This window comes from Odontesthes bonariensis, chromosome 6, assembly GCF_027942865.1.
Source record: "Odontesthes bonariensis isolate fOdoBon6 chromosome 6, fOdoBon6.hap1, whole genome shotgun sequence".
NCBI classification, from domain to species: domain Eukaryota; kingdom Metazoa; phylum Chordata; class Actinopteri; order Atheriniformes; family Atherinopsidae; genus Odontesthes; species Odontesthes bonariensis.
The window spans coordinates 1,763,413-1,778,720 of NC_134511.1; the positions used below are offsets into that span (position 1 = coordinate 1,763,413).

The 15,308-nt window shown below is 43.7% G+C and overlaps 1 protein-coding gene across 4 annotated transcripts in view; it reads right to left on the reverse strand.

Annotated features, from left to right (window-relative positions):
• Positions 1-4,464: 4,464 nt before the first annotated feature.
• LOC142381789 (zinc finger MIZ domain-containing protein 2-like) overlaps positions 4,465-15,308 on the reverse strand; it is a 31,324-nt gene continuing 20,480 nt past the window's right edge. For all 4 annotated transcript variants that reach the window (XM_075467012.1, XM_075467011.1, XM_075467009.1 and 1 more), the window contains exons 10-21: positions 13,620-13,806; positions 13,303-13,444; positions 12,315-12,393; positions 11,849-11,980; positions 10,782-10,887; positions 9,625-9,782; positions 9,482-9,549; positions 8,109-8,177; positions 7,628-7,884; positions 6,516-6,688; positions 6,275-6,442; positions 4,465-5,385 (exon numbers count right to left, since the gene is read on the reverse strand). In XM_075467012.1, coding sequence (XP_075323127.1) covers positions 5,278-5,385; positions 6,275-6,442; positions 6,516-6,688; positions 7,628-7,884; positions 8,109-8,177; positions 9,482-9,549; positions 9,625-9,782; positions 10,782-10,887; positions 11,849-11,980; positions 12,315-12,393; positions 13,303-13,444; positions 13,620-13,806 — 1,647 coding nt within the window. In that variant the 3' untranslated portion in view covers positions 4,465-5,277. The remainder of the gene's footprint in view (positions 5,386-6,274; positions 6,443-6,515; positions 6,689-7,627; positions 7,885-8,108; positions 8,178-9,481; positions 9,550-9,624; positions 9,783-10,781; positions 10,888-11,848; positions 11,981-12,314; positions 12,394-13,302; positions 13,445-13,619; positions 13,807-15,308) is intronic.

A 15,308-nucleotide genomic window follows, 5' to 3' on the forward strand; every position in this document is an offset into this window, starting at 1 on the left:
AGTTCTGATCATAACTACCAAGTTTTAAATTATTTTAAAAAATTTAACCCTTTAAATACTGGTTTATATGATGTAAACGCCAATTTCTGTAAAAAAAAACAAACAAACAAAAAACTGCTATATTTTCAATATATAGAATGCAAAGTGAAATTGTTGAGCAGGGATAATTATGGTCTGGGATATGTCAATGATTAGCAGCAACATTGATTTTTAGGGATTTTGAATTTTTTTGCTATGTCTGATTTAAAAAAAAAAAATCTTTAATTTCTGAAAAGGGCCATTTTTGTCCCCTTTTAAAACGACCTAAAAACATCATATATTAATATTTTTTTCCACTTTTTTTTCCAGAAATCTTTTCTTCAACTTCAGTTCTGAACATAACTACCAAGTTTTTAATTATTTTCAAAAAATTAACCCTTTAAATACTAGTGTATATGAGGTAAACACCAATTTCTGTTCAAAAACACACACAAAAACTGCTATATTTTCAATGTATGCAGTGCAAAGTGAAATATTCTATGGGGGATTATTAGGTCTGGTAGATGTCATTGATGAGCTAAAACATCAGTTTTTACAGCTTTTTAGTTTTTCTGCAGTGGCAGATTACAGAAACTGCTCCCATAGACATCCATTATAATGAATGCAGCATTAGGCTATGGCACACACACACACACACACACACACACACACACGCAATATATGAAAAATAAAAAAATGTCCGTGTTTGTAATATATCAGCTCACTTATTGTCCCTTATTTTCATGAATATTAATAGCATCTACAGTCATTTAGTGTGTTTTTCTGTCCAAACCCTCAGCCGGAGCTCCCTGATGTTGCCATGTCTGTCAGAGTCCAGCAGAAGCAGCTCAACAGGTGATCGTGACCTTTACCTGCTGCAGGATGAAGCAGGTAAAGGTTCCTGTTGATCAGTGACCTTTAACGACCTTTGATGATCTGTGGTTGGTGCTCAGAGGCGGCAGCTTCATGACGAGCGGAACACGTCCTCCAATCCAAACGATGGATAAAAGATCCCACATCAGCTCAGTCACTCAGTGGGGTCACATGCATGGGCGTCAACTGGGTTTGGCAGCTGCCACACCTTGGCTCCAGGGGAAAATCAATTTGTATTGATTATTCTATTATTTAATACATATAAATGAACTACAAATGAAATTCTGAACAACACAATCAATTTATCTAAGTATCATCTTCCCTTTTGAAATGTGGTATCCCCCCCCCTTCCTCCCACGAGTTGACGGAGCCTGGAGGTCAAAGCTGATGTTATTAGCGGGATTTGTTGTTTGCTAATTAATGTAAAATATGAAGAAGCAGAAAACTTTAGATTTATTTATCACCAAAAAAGGGCAGGTGATGATGGGTCCAATGTTGCCCCAGCGGCAGAGGAAGGAGGACGCCGCTAATGCTAATGCTAATGCTAATGCTAACAGGGAGACGGAGACGAGTCCATTGTTATGTTAGCGGCTATGTGAGTGAGACTGCATTTGCACACAGATAAACTACATAGCAGACCTTTGTGGTGATTATTGTATATTTATTGATACTGTAGTCATGTGACTATAGTGACCTTGTCGTACCTTAGCTTTGGCTGAATTGACGCCGCTGGTCACATAGCACTGAAAGGATCGGATTATTGGCTAAATCACAATCAGACTTATTAAGTTATTAAGTGCATGTAGACACCTTAATCTGACTAAGAACTGGATCGGATGGGATTCAGACCCCGAGATAACTGGGCTGAAAGTCACTCTAAACCTGCTTGTAGACGCTGAAGCACGTGGTGAATCAGACTTTGCGTTCTGCGCATGCTCCAGATGTTTTCCCGGGGTCGTGACCCTGAAGTCAAAGGAGACGATATTCCTGTTGTTGTCGCCGTCAGAAAGAAACAAACAACGCGATGGAGAATGCTCCGTTGGGCATCGAGTTTGTGCAACAAGCAGCTCATCACAGACCAAATGTAGAGGGACGTAGCTTCATCTGGCTCTGCGTTCTCCATCTTTCTCCAATGCCTGAGTTTGTTGTTGTTGTTGGTGGTGAAGAGGTCAACAGGAAGTGGCTCTATTAGCAACAGCTGGAATGGGTACAGCGCCACCTATCATACCGGGGTATGACACGCTTTGTGCCTCTGATCCCATTCATTCACCGCCAGATATCCAAGGAGAATTACCCTTAATAACTCAGTCTGATTGTAATTTAGCCAATAATCCGATCCTTTCAGTGCCATGTGACCCCACTGAGTGGGTCTACGTGATCAGATTAATTTGATTACAGCTACAGTTGGGTAATTATCCTTGGATATATGGCGGGGAATGAATGGGATCGGTTTTGGAAGGAAATGCACTTCTGATTTCTTGTGAAGTTCTTTTGCCGACCGATGTGGAACACACTTATTGTAAGATAAATAAAAGAGTCTGCAGAATGACCGTAATGTGATGTGATGTTTCTCCTGCTGTACGAACATAAAGTTCATGTTTTTGGTCCCTTTTATTCACGGATGCAGACGAGTGTTCAGTCCTCCGCTGATCAGGAGTTACCTCTGAGGTTAATAAAGAACTTTACTTCCTGGTGGATGCATTTATATTCATTCTACTTTTTACCGGAACTGTGATTAAAAATAACCGTTTTCTCTGGATAGCTTCCCTGCAAGCTGCTGACAGGTATATATGAATGTATACATATACATATATATACATCAGGTCATTTCCAGTGATCTAACATTGTGTCACCCACGCATGGTAACTAAAGCAAAAAGGAATGTTTCTCCCAAATGTTGGTGGATCTTCTTCCATGAAGCTCCAATGACCCGTTAGTTTCAGAGAACATGGCTCTGACTCACCAGTTCCGACTGTTTCTTTTTTGGGGGGGGGGGTTATGCCTTTAATGTTAGGACAGTTGGAGAGAGACAAGAAGCAGGGGGAAGACATGCAGCAAGGGGCCGATTGGTGTGGGAGTCGAACCGGGGCCCGCTGCAGCGAGGACAAAGCCTCTGTACATGGGGCGGCTGCTTAACCCACTACGCCACCGACCGCCCCGCTCTAACTGGCTCTAACTGGCTCTAACTGGTTCTGACCGGTTCCGACTGCTTCTAACTGTTTCTAACTGGCTCTGTTGTTTCTAACTGGTTCCGACTGTTTCTAACTGGTTCTGACTGTTTCTAACTGGTTCTGACCGGCTCCGACTGTTTCTAACTGGTTCTGACCGGTTCCGACTGCTTCTAACTGGCTCTGTAGTTTCTAACTGGTTCTGACTGTTTCTAACTGGTTCCGACTGTTTCTAACTGGTTCTGACCGGTTCCGACTGTTTCTAACTGGTTCTGACTGTTTCTAACTGGTTCCGACTGTTTCTAACTGGTTCTGACCGGTTCCGACTGTTTCTAACTGGCTCTGACTGTTTCTAACTGGTTCTGACCGGTTCCGACTGTTTCTAACTGGTTCTGACTGTTTCTAACTGGTTCTGACCGGTTCCGACTGTTTCTAACTGGCTCTGACTGTTTCTAACTGGTTCTGACCGGTTCCGACTGTTTCTAACTGGCTCTGACTGTTTCTAACTGGTTCTGACCGGTTCCGACTGTTTCTAACTGGCTCTGACTGTTTCTAACTGGTTCTGACTGTTTCTAACTGGTTCTGACCGGTTCCGACTGTTTCTAACTGGTTCTGACCGGTTCTAACTGGCTCTGACTGTTTCTAACTGGTTCTGACCGGTTCCGACTGCTTCTAACTGTTTCTAACTGGCTCTGACTGTTTCTAACTGGTTCTGACCGGTTCCGACTGTTTCTAACTGGCTCTGACTGTTTCTAACTGGTTCTGACTGTTTCTAACTGGTTCTGACCGGTTCCGACTGCTTCTAACTGTTTCTAACTGGCTCTGACTGTTTCTAACTGGTTCTGACCGGTTCCGACTGTTTCTAACTGGCTCTGACTGTTTCTAACTGGCTCTGACTGTTTCTAACTGGTTCTGACCGGTTCCGACTGTTTCTAACTGGCTCTGACTGTTTCTAACTGGCTCTGACTGTTTCTAACTGGTTCTGACCGGTTCCGACTGTTTCTAACTGGCTCTGACTGTTTCTAACTGGCTCTGACTGTTTCTAACTGGTTCTGACCGGTTCCGACTGCTTCTAACTGTTTCTAACTGGCTCTGACTGTTTCTAACTGGTTCTGACCGGTTCCGACTGTTTCTAACTGGCTCTGACTGTTTCTAACTGGTTCTGACTGTTTCTAACTGGTTCTGACCGGTTCCGACTGTTTCTAACTGGCTCCGACTGTTTCTAACTGGTTCTGACTGTTTCTAACTGGTTCTGACCGGTTCTGACTGTTTCTAACTGGTTCTGACCGGCTCTATCAGTGGATCATTTGTCTTTCCTGACATTTTGACTGGTTCTGACCAGCTGAAGATGGAATAACTGATGAAACGATCACATGAAGCTGATGAAATCACCACAGACTCGGCGTGCGTGCGTCTTCCCCGTGTGTGTTTATTAAATTACAAAGGTTATAACTCTCATTTTTCAGGTTATCGTCACCGTTACTGAATCACACAGAGTCATCATGAACACCTATTTTACCCAGAAGCCACCGGGCCTCCGGGCCACGAGGACGCCACAATCTGGACTCGACAGTCACTTCACAACATACAGAATCATGACGATGAGGAGGATGAAGATGGGACCTCGTGTCTCGTGCACAAATCTGAGAAAAGATCCAGATGTGAGTTCCACTGAGCCACATGTGCAGGAACCATGTGACCCCACGTCCGGGATTTAAGCTCCCGTAAAGGTGCAGGTCGGTGTAAAATGGTGGACGGACTTTGAGATGGTCGCCATCTCCGCTTTGACCACTAGATGGCAGCACCTGCTCCACACGGTTCTGATCGGCATGTTTGGGACTCGGAGGAACCGGAGGGCTCCGTCTCTGTGGCTGAGTGGAAGTCACGTGTCGTGTTACGGCTCCTTTAAAACTCCTGGTACAGCACGCTAAAATCACCCGGAGCGGCGCCGCGGTCACCGCCGCCATCATCAGCAGCAGCAGCAGCGGCGGCGGGGCCGTCGCTCCGACAGGGAATGAAGGAGGTCAAAATACAGATTCAGAGGATAAAAATCAATAAAATAAAGTTACCATCGAGTTCATAGTCACACAAAGAGGTTTTTCTATTTAAAAGTTGCTCCCCGCTCCGTCCTGTGCGGGCGGCGGCCATGTTGGACCGGCCGCGGTGTTTGCGGACGAGCGGAGAAACGGTTCGTGTGTCGCGGCGACGCGTCGGCCCCTCAGTTGTTCTCGAACAGGGACAGCAGGTCGTCGTTGGCGTTGCTCGGGTGGTCCGGGGGGCCGAGGTACGACAGCAGCTCGTCGGTGTTGGTCAGCTCCGGGAGCAGCTGCAGAGAGACCAGAACCGGGTCAGAACCGGGTTAGAACCGGGTCAGAACCGGGTCAGAACCGGGTCAGTTTTAAAACTTTAACCAGGTTCCAACAGGCTGCAGATGAAAACAGTCTGACCCTGAAGTTTATGAAGTTAGTTCATTTAATCACCTGATTTACATGTGGTGACATCACTGGATTCTGAACACATTTCCACGTTTTTAACTTATAGTTTTCCTGTTAGCTGCATGAGCTAACGGCCAAACGCTTCCTGTTAGCTGCGTGAGCTAACGGCCAAACGCTTCCTGTTAGCTGCGTGAGCTAACGGCCAAATGCTTCCTGTTAGCTGCGTGAGCTAACGGCCAAACACTTTGTGTTCGCTGCATGAGCTAACGGCCAAACGCTTCCTGTTAGCTGCGTGAGCTAACGGCCAAACACTTTGTGTTCGCTGCACGAGCTAACGGCCAAACGCTTCCTGTTAGCTGCGTGAGCTAACGGCCAAACACTTTGTGTTCGCTGCACGAGCTAACGGCCAAACGCTTCGTGTTCGCTGCACGAGCTAACGGCCAAACGCTTCGTGTTCGCTGCACGAGCTAACGGCCAAACGCTTCGTGTTCGCTGCACGAGCTAACGGCCAAACGCTTCCTGTTAGCTGCACGAGCTAACGGCCAAACGCTTCCTGTTAGCTTCCTGTCAGTTTACTGGAACATCTGGAACATGAAGACTTCTGAATTCAGGGATAATTCAGATAAATTCTGTTTTCTGGTGCTAATGTGGGACCTTCAGCTGTTTTATTCAGGGGCGGGGCTTAAACTCTCTCATCATCATCATCATCATCATCTTGAACACGTCTAACCTGCTGCTGACCCAAACTGGACTCTGGACCTGAGTCGGGTTTTTACTCACATCCAGGGAAGGTTCGGGAACATCTGCAGACCCCCCCATGGAAAAGGGGCCGTCGCCTTGGAGACGGGGATTCTGGTTACGCTGCATCATCTGGTTGCCATGGAGACCCTGCGACTGCTGCTGGGAGAGAGGTGCACCATGGGAAGTGGAGTCCAGACGGCCGGACATCTGAGAGGAAACAGCTGGTTAGTGATGAAGACTCGAGTCTGAGCCGATGATGATGATGATGATGTCACCGTACCTGGGCAGCCAGCTGGTGGGGGTGGGGCTTGTCGGGGGTCAGGAGGGCGCTGGAGAGCTCGGGCTGGTAGGACAGAGGGGGAGGACCCGGAGAGGAGAAGTCCCCGCCAACGCCGGGGGTCCCGGGACCGCCGAAGTCCGAGAAGGAGGCCGAGGGAGCGGGGAAGGACGGAGCTGAAGGAGGAGACGGATCATAAATTAAACTTCAGGAGTTTACTGGAACATTTCGGACATGAAGACGCTTTAATTCAGGGGGGCAGGGCTTAAATATGTTCATCCAACCCGAATATTTCTGCTGTTTTTCTTCTTCTTGTTGGTATAAAACGAACTTCAGGCACTAAATTAAAATCTTTAAAATCATAAAAATCCACAAAAAGGCCGAAACAAACGTTTTAAAAAGATTAATAATGTAAATAAAATTAAATTCTATAGTTTCAGCATTTTTAGCATTTTTTAAGGAAATTATTTGTTTTAATTGAATTCTGTATTTTATCACAAATAATAATTTATATATTAGCTTATTTTTCTGCTTCATTAAAACAGAAATAATAATAATTTTAAAATGTTTAAAAACTCAAATATTTATTAGTGATAATTAATCAAATTAATTAGTAAAAAAAGATTTTTATTAAAGTTCAAAACTGAAATAAAAACAAATGAAAAATGTATTGAATTAAAGGAAATTTAGATTTAAATGATGAAAAGAAAATAAGTGAACAGATGAAAACAGCAGATATTCACATTGAATACTGATTTTATTCTGATCAGAAACAAATGAAAAACAGAAATAAATAACTAAAATGTTTAAAAACTCATTTATTTTTATAATTGATAATCAAATTTGTAAAAAAAGATTTTTATTAAAGTTCAAAACTGAAATAAAAAAGTTAATGAATTAACTTTTTCATTTGTTTGTATTTAATTTGTTCATTTCTTTATACAGTTAAATTTTATGATAAAATTTAGATTTTATCATTTAATCTAAATTAAAGGAAATTTAGATTTCAATGATAAAAGTAACAGATATTCATTGATTATTGATTTTATTCTGATCAGAAACGAATGAAAAACAGGAAATAAATCGACTTTTCTCTCGAAGGTCACGTGACCCACCTGATCCGGGGAAGTCGGGCGTGTGAGCGCCCCCTGCTGACAGGGAGGAGTAGGGTATCGGCGAGGAGGAGGAGGGGGCGGGGCCGAGCGACGCGATCATCTCCATGACGCTGGGCAGGACCATGTGACTCGGGCTCAGCGTCCTGCAGCGCTTCAGAACCGGGCCGTCCGGGTCCTCCTTCACGTGGATGTCGGGCTTCACCGGAACCGGCTTCCAGCTGCAGACCGGGTCAATGGTGATCTCCTCGTACTCCGAGCTGCGCCAGAAGAGAGCAATGAACCCAATGTGAGCTTTCACGGGTCATTGGTGGACTTCTCTGCTTGTTTAAAGAGAAGGTCACACGCTACTTTGGCCCTGCTGGGCTGCCGTACAGAGTTTAAGAAGTCTGGTTGGAAACTGTCAGACTTTAGCTTTAAAGTTCTGAAACTCAGGAGGAGAAAACGTGTTTTCAGAAGATGAAGAACAACTAAAGTTTCTTACTTTTGGACGTAGATGAGGATTCCCAGCATGTACTGGTCCACTTCCAGTCCCTCCAGCAGCGCCGTTTTACTGCAAACACACACACACGGGTTACATGCCGTCCGGTTCTGTCCTCAGAAAGCAGGCTCGCTCCAGGCTAACCGGTTCTACTCTGTCCTTTAAACAGATTCAGGTCTGAGTTTCTGACTGAAGCTTTTTGTTCAGAACCAAAGTGTCTCCTGATGCTACGAAGGCTGCAGCTAACGATCATTCAGGTCATTGATTATTCCATCGATTTATCTGATTAGAAATATTTATACAATTGAAAACTATTTAAAACAGCCGTTTTTGTTCTGGTTGGACTTTGATGGGACTCAGAATATTAGTTCACATTAACAGGCTGAAGCTGCTCTGATGGGCCGAGGCACATTAAGGACAATATGATGGGGTGCTTGTGCTAACGGGGTAGTTCTGGTGACATTTCAGCAGAATTGAGACACTATTTGTCCAACACGATAACCACTAGTAGCCTCAGCGTCCTGTTCTCTGCTAGCTTCCTTTTGTTCTCTGCTAGCTTCCTTCTGTTCTCTGCTAGCTTCCTTCTGTTCTCCGCTAGCTTCCTTCTGTTCTCTGCTAGCTTCCTTTTGTTCTCTGCTAGCTTCCTTCTGTTCTCTGCTAGCTTCCTTCTGTTCTCTGCTAGCTTCCTTCTGTTCTCTGCTAGCTTCCTTCTGTTCTCTGCTAGCTTCCTTCTGTTCTCTGCTAGCTTCCTTCTGTTCTCCGCTAGCTTCCTTCTGTTCTCCGCTAGCTTCCTTCTGTTCTCCGCTAGCTTCCTTTTGTTCTCCGCTAGCTTCCTTCTGTTCTCCGCTAGCTTCCTTCTGTTCTCCGCTAGCTTCCTTCTGTTCTCCGCTAGCTTCCTTCTGTTCTCCGCTAGCTTCCTTCTGTTCTCCGCTAGCTTCCTTCTCTTTTCTGCTAACTTCCTTCTGTTCTCTGCTAGCTTCCTCCTGTTCTCTGATAGCGTCTTCCTGTTCTATGCTAGCTTCCTTCTCTTCTCCGCTAGCTTCCTTCTCTTCTCAGCTAACAAGCTGACTGATTTCCATTAAAATGCTAACCTGTTCGCTTGTGTTTGTTCTGCTCAGTGGACTCGATATGTGAACTGGCTGCTTTCTGCTGAGATGCTGTAGCATTGACGTTGTGCTATCATGCTAAGCTAACTAGCTTTTACAATGGACACACTGTTCAGTATTCTCTCTTCTTTGAAATGCTCCCAAACTTTAGACATTTTTCCTCTTTTTCTCTGATTTTGCTGCTCGTCGTTTCCATCAAACCAAGCTGCTACAAATGTGCGCACGTTGTGCGACAGTAATAACTGGCGTTCTGTGAGTCATGTGACCTACTTGCACACAGGACACCTCCATGTTCCCCTCTCGCAGTTCAGCTGCAGGTACGACTCCAGATCGAAACACTGTGGACACAAACACAGGCGTCAGTGGGAGGAGCCGAAGGCTGAGAGTCCGCTGTGATTGGCCGCCCGACTCACCTGTATGTGTCTGCAGTCGTGGCCTCTGGCCGGCAGCTGGATACGCCGAAAGGTGATCGGACACTTTAGGGAGACTCTAATGGCCGTCTGCTCCACGCCGTCTTCTCCGTTCAGCCCGGGGGTCCCGGGGATGGAGCCGCTGCTGAAGTTCCTCTTTACTGAAACAAGAGAAGAAGAGTCTGAGGTCCTGATTACAGCTTCCTCTTCAACAGGAAGTGACAACCAACCCGAGGAAAACACTCGCTGTGTTCCAAACCGGATACTTCTCCTACTGACTTTAACTTTTTTTAAGTTCCCGGATGCATACTAGATTCTCCGAAATGTTGGGTATGCATCATGAGGTTACTACTCATACTCAAACTACCCAGGATGCAACGTAACGTGACGTTGCCGATCGTCATTTCCTGTCAAAACGGCAGTTTCAAGCTAGCTACAACGAGGGTAGGTTCACTTCCTGTTTTCAAAACAAAAGCACCAATTGTATGGTAATGGCTTTCCCTATGATAAAAGGCAACGGGTATTTTATTTTGTGAAAATAACAGGAAGTGCGTTGCTCACTGCGGCTAGCTTTAGTAGCACCGAATTCGTGGGAACAAAATTGTAAACAGCCGGTATTTTGTCAGGTTTTCAACACGTTGGGGATCTAAACGACTACTTTCTCACCTGAAAATGTTTCAAATGTTGCTAAAGTTTACAGAGTTTAGAGCTTAAGGGAAATCAGCTTCAGGCCGGCTTATTTCGGCTCGGGCAGGAGCCAAATGCATTGTGGGTAAACGCTCTGCATACTGTCTGATCGATGAGTATGCAGTATGCGGTATGCGGTATGCAATATGGAACACAGCCGAACATTTCACATCCTGATAAAGGTTTGCTGTCAGAGTGAGGGGGAGGAGCTTAGTGACGTCAGGATCTCCTTGATGACATGTTAATGGTTCACAGTTCTGGTTCTTAATGACCAAAGAGCAGCAAAGAAATCAGAAACTTTCCTGATAATCTTCCTCCAGCATCAGGTTGTTCACCATAAAAACATTAAAAACTGAGTTCTGCCTGATTACTAACTGAATAACATCTGAACAGACAACAGAACAACTCGCGTTCTTCTTCTACTAAAACTTAAAACCTGATCCAGGCCGGCTGGAAAAGATGGAGGAACTCACTCTTGGTGACGCAGTGCTCTGCAGGCAGCAGCCTCTTCTTCATCAGACCCTGCAGCACCGAGCGGACCGACGGGCGGTGGACCAGCTGCAGGACGAACAGGTGAGACTGAGGACACAGACAGGTGGGTTAGTGAGGAGCTGCAGGGTTAAAATCCTTCTTTTGTTTCATTTAATCATTCTCATCCTCCACCATCCGGGGGGAGGAGCTCCAACATTCAGAGGGAGGAGCTCCAACATTTAGGGGGAGGAGCTCCAACATTTAGGGGGAGGAGCTCCACCATCCAACATTCGGGGGGAGGAGCTCCAACATTTAGGGGGAGGAGCTCCACCATCCAAAATTCGGGGGGAGGAGCTCCAACATTTAGGGGGAGGAGCTCCAACATTCAGAGGGAGGAGCTCCACCATCCAACATTCGGGGGGAGGAGCTACAACATTTAGGGGGAGGAGCTTCACCATCCAACATTCGGGGGGAGGAGCTCCAACATTTAGGGGGAGGAGCTCCACCATCCAACATTCGGGGGGAGGAGCTCCAACATTCAGAGGGAGGAGCTCCACCATCCAACATTCGGGGGGAGGAGCTCCAACATTTAGGGGGAGGAGCTCCACCATCCAACATTCGGGGGGAGGAGCTCCAACATTCAGAGGGAGGAGCTCCACCAGCCAACATTCGGGGGGAGGAGCTACAACATTTAGGGGGAGGAGCTTCACCATCCAACATTCGGGGGGAGGAGCTACAACATTTAGGGGGAGGAGCTTCACCATCCAACATTCGGGGGGAGGAGCTCCAACATTTAGGGGGAGGAGCTTCACCATCCAACATTCAGGGGGAGGAGCTCCACCATCCAACATTCGGGGGGAGGAGCTCCAACATTTAGGGGGGGGAGCTCCACCATCCAACATTCAGGGGGAGGAGCTCCACCATCTAGGGGGAGGAGCTTGATGTTTTCTCTTCCTAAATGTGTGTTTTCTTCATTTAGTGCGATTATCTTGTTTCTTAAACCTCGTCTTACAGAAGTTTCCCATGAATGAGGTCATGAACACGCGTGTGCGTGTGCGTGTGTTCTTACGCAGCAGCAGGCGGTGACGGTGATCTGGATGGTGTTCCTGCCCGGCTGACAGACTTGCTTCAGGTACAAAGGTTTGTGGGAAGTTTTGTTGTCACCGCGCTCGATGGTGAGAGGAGTGGCGTTCACACTCACCTGCAGGAGGCCAAAGGGGAGGAGCTTAACATCAGAACGCCTTCCAGCAGCACGGCTTATAACATATTATTTATATATTTATAACACCGCTTTGCTTCATTATCTTACTGAACAGACAAGAATAAATGGATAAAACTGATCGGGGAATTTCAAAGTAAAGGCGACTTATTCAGCACAGATCAGTCAAATCACGTAAAAAAGTTACTGAACCTGAAGTTTTAAGAGTAAAAATCATATAAATGACAGAGTTTTTGGATTAACTGAGATTAAACATGGCCTCCGATCACCAGCTGATTGATCTCAAATGAAACGTAAACAACGAGGAGGATCAGACCTGGACGGAGGCGGGCCAGTTGGTGTTCATCTGTCGGTCCTCGTGGTGGTAACACTTAAACTGGAGCTCCAGGTCGGGTCTAAAACACAGGAAAACAGCACATAAAGTTATATTCCAGGGTTCATTTATAGAAAATAAAAAGCTTTTAAAGATCCGGAATATTTTTTATCTACGGAGCACTGAAAGTGCCATAATCCAAAGTAAATAAAAGGTTAAATAATAAGATTATATCATGATAATTTTATGCTTTAATATTAAACTGCATTCATTCAAATTTGTGTTAATGTTGCTGTTTTTTTTTAATTTAATTTGTTATTCAACTGAAATATATTTAATTTATTTCTTCATCTGAAACTCCGCCCCCTAATTTGCATAATGACGCAGAAATGCAAAAAGAAATGTAAATAAACAGAGAAGTTCATAGATCAATAAAGGGAAGTAATGCATAAATAAATAAGTACAGTAACAAACAAAACGAAATAAATTCAATATTTTCCATTTTAAATAACAAATAAAACTGGAAACTGTGGAAAAGTAAATAAATAACAACGAGATTAAATTAAAGCAGAAATCTGATTTCTTTCACGATCTATAGATTTCAGGAACACATTTTTCATTTAATTTTAGCCGCATTTATCGCTCATTTACTGATTTATTTAGGCATTTATATATTATTGAGCACGGCGGTTTCAGTTCTCCATAATTTTTTCACCCTAAAGTATTTGAACAAAAACAGTAATTTTCTAACTTACGGTGAGTTATAAATTATCTTTAATAAAACTAAATTTCTGTTTCCTTTCAGGTGAGAATATCAACTTTAACTTTAATTAAATTAAGATATTTCTAGATTTACAGAAATAAAACATTTCAGATTAAATTTAAACTGTTTCCAGAAGTGCGTTTCAGGGTTAAAACTAACTAAAATAAATAAAATGTTAAAGTTTTGGTTAGAAACCATGAAACTCGGCTCAGCTGGCTGTGTTTTCACCTCATTATGAGCGTTTTGTAGACCGACTCTTTCAGCTGGAAGGCGTGGTTGCTGACCGCCAGGTTGTGCTCTAATCTGAAGGGCTCTAGGACCACGCCGTCCCTCACCGGGAAGGTCAGCCGCAGGTCGTCACTGGGGTTACCTGTGGACAGGAAGTCGTCACGCTGAACACTTCCTGTGAATCATTTGGAACATTTCCCTCCAATAAAGACCTTTTTGTTAATTTTGTGTTATTTTAAGGTTAAACGTTGATGATATTCTGTAATAATCTGCTTCTGAACGACCCCGCCGTCACCTGAGTGCGTTCCTGAGCGTACCTGTGGAAGGGGGAGGGGCCAGACTGGCCATGTTGGGTTTGATGTCCGGCAGGAAGGAAGAAGGCATCGGCTTGACGTCGTTGCCGGGCGACATGTAGGGCGGCGCCATGGAGCTGCTGGGGGTGATGGGAGGGGTCGGGTTCCCAGGAACCGGGGAGGATGGGTAACCAGGCAACCCCCGTCCAGGCTGCGATGGAGACACAAAATGTCCCGGCATTAAATTTCTGCCAACAGTTAAATGGATTTACAATATATGGATGTTTATATCATGTAGAGAAAACAGGACGGAAAGAAATGTCCTCATAAAGACAGAAATGTCCTCATAAAGCAGAAAATAAATGTCCTCATAAAGTAGAAAGAAATGTCCTCATAAAGTAGAAAATAAATGTCCTCATAAAGTAGAAAATAAATGTCCTCAAAGACATAAATGTCCTCATAAAGCAGACAGAAATGTCCTCATAAAGACAGAAATGTCCTCATAAAGCAGAAAATAAATGTCCTCATAAAGCAGAAAGAAATGTCCTCATAAAGTAGAAAATAAATGTCCTCATAAAGTAGAAAATAAATGTCCTCAAAGACATAAATGTCCTCATAAAGAAGACAGAAATGTCCTCATAAAGCAGAAAATAAATGTCCTCATAAAGCAGAAAGAAATGTCCTCATAAAGTAGAAAATAAATGTCCTCATAAAGTAGAAAATAAATGTCCTCAAAGACATAAATGTCCTCATAAAGAAGACAGAAATGTCCTCATAAAGCAGAAAATAAATGTCCTCATAAAGTAGACAATAAATGTCCTCATAAAGCAAACAGAAATGTCCTCATAAAGCAGAAAATAAATGTCCTCATAAAGTAGAAAATAAATGTCCTCATAAAGACATAAATGTCCTCATAAAGAAGACAGAAATGTCCTCATAAAGCAGAAAATAAATGTCCTCATAAAGCAGACAGAAATGTCCTCATAAAGCAAACAGAAATGTCCTCATAAAGCAGAAAATAAATGTCCTCATAAAGTAGAAAATAAATGTCCTCATAAAGACAGAAATGTCCTCATAAAGCAGAAAGAAATGTCCTCATAAAGCAGAAAATAAATGTCCTCATAAAGCAGACAGAAATGTCCTCATAAAGTAGACAATAAATGTCCTCATAAAGTAGAAAATAAATGTCCTCATAAAGTAGAAAATAAATGTCCTCATAAAGTAGAAAATAAATGTCCTCATAAAGAAGACAGAAATGTCCTCATAAAGCAAACAGAAATGTCCTCATAAAGCAGAAAATAAATGTCCTCACAAAGACAGAAATGTCCTCATAAAGCAGAAAATAAATGTCCTCATAAAGTAGACAGAAATGTCCTCATAAAGCAGAAAATAAATGTCCTCATAAAGACAGAAATGTCCTCATAAAGCAGAAAGAAATGTCCTCATAAAGCAGACAGAAATGTCCTCATAAAGAAGACAGAAATGTCCTCATAAAGAAGACAGAAATGTCCTCATAAAGAAGACAGAAATGTCCTCATAAAGCAGACAGAAATGTCCTCATAAAGCAGACAGAAATGTCCTCATAAAGCAGACAGAAATGTCCTCATAAAGCAAACAGAAATGTCCTCATAAAGACGAAAATAAATGTCCTCATAAAGACGAAAATAAATGTCCTCATAAAGACAGAAATGTCCTCATAAAGACAGAAATGTC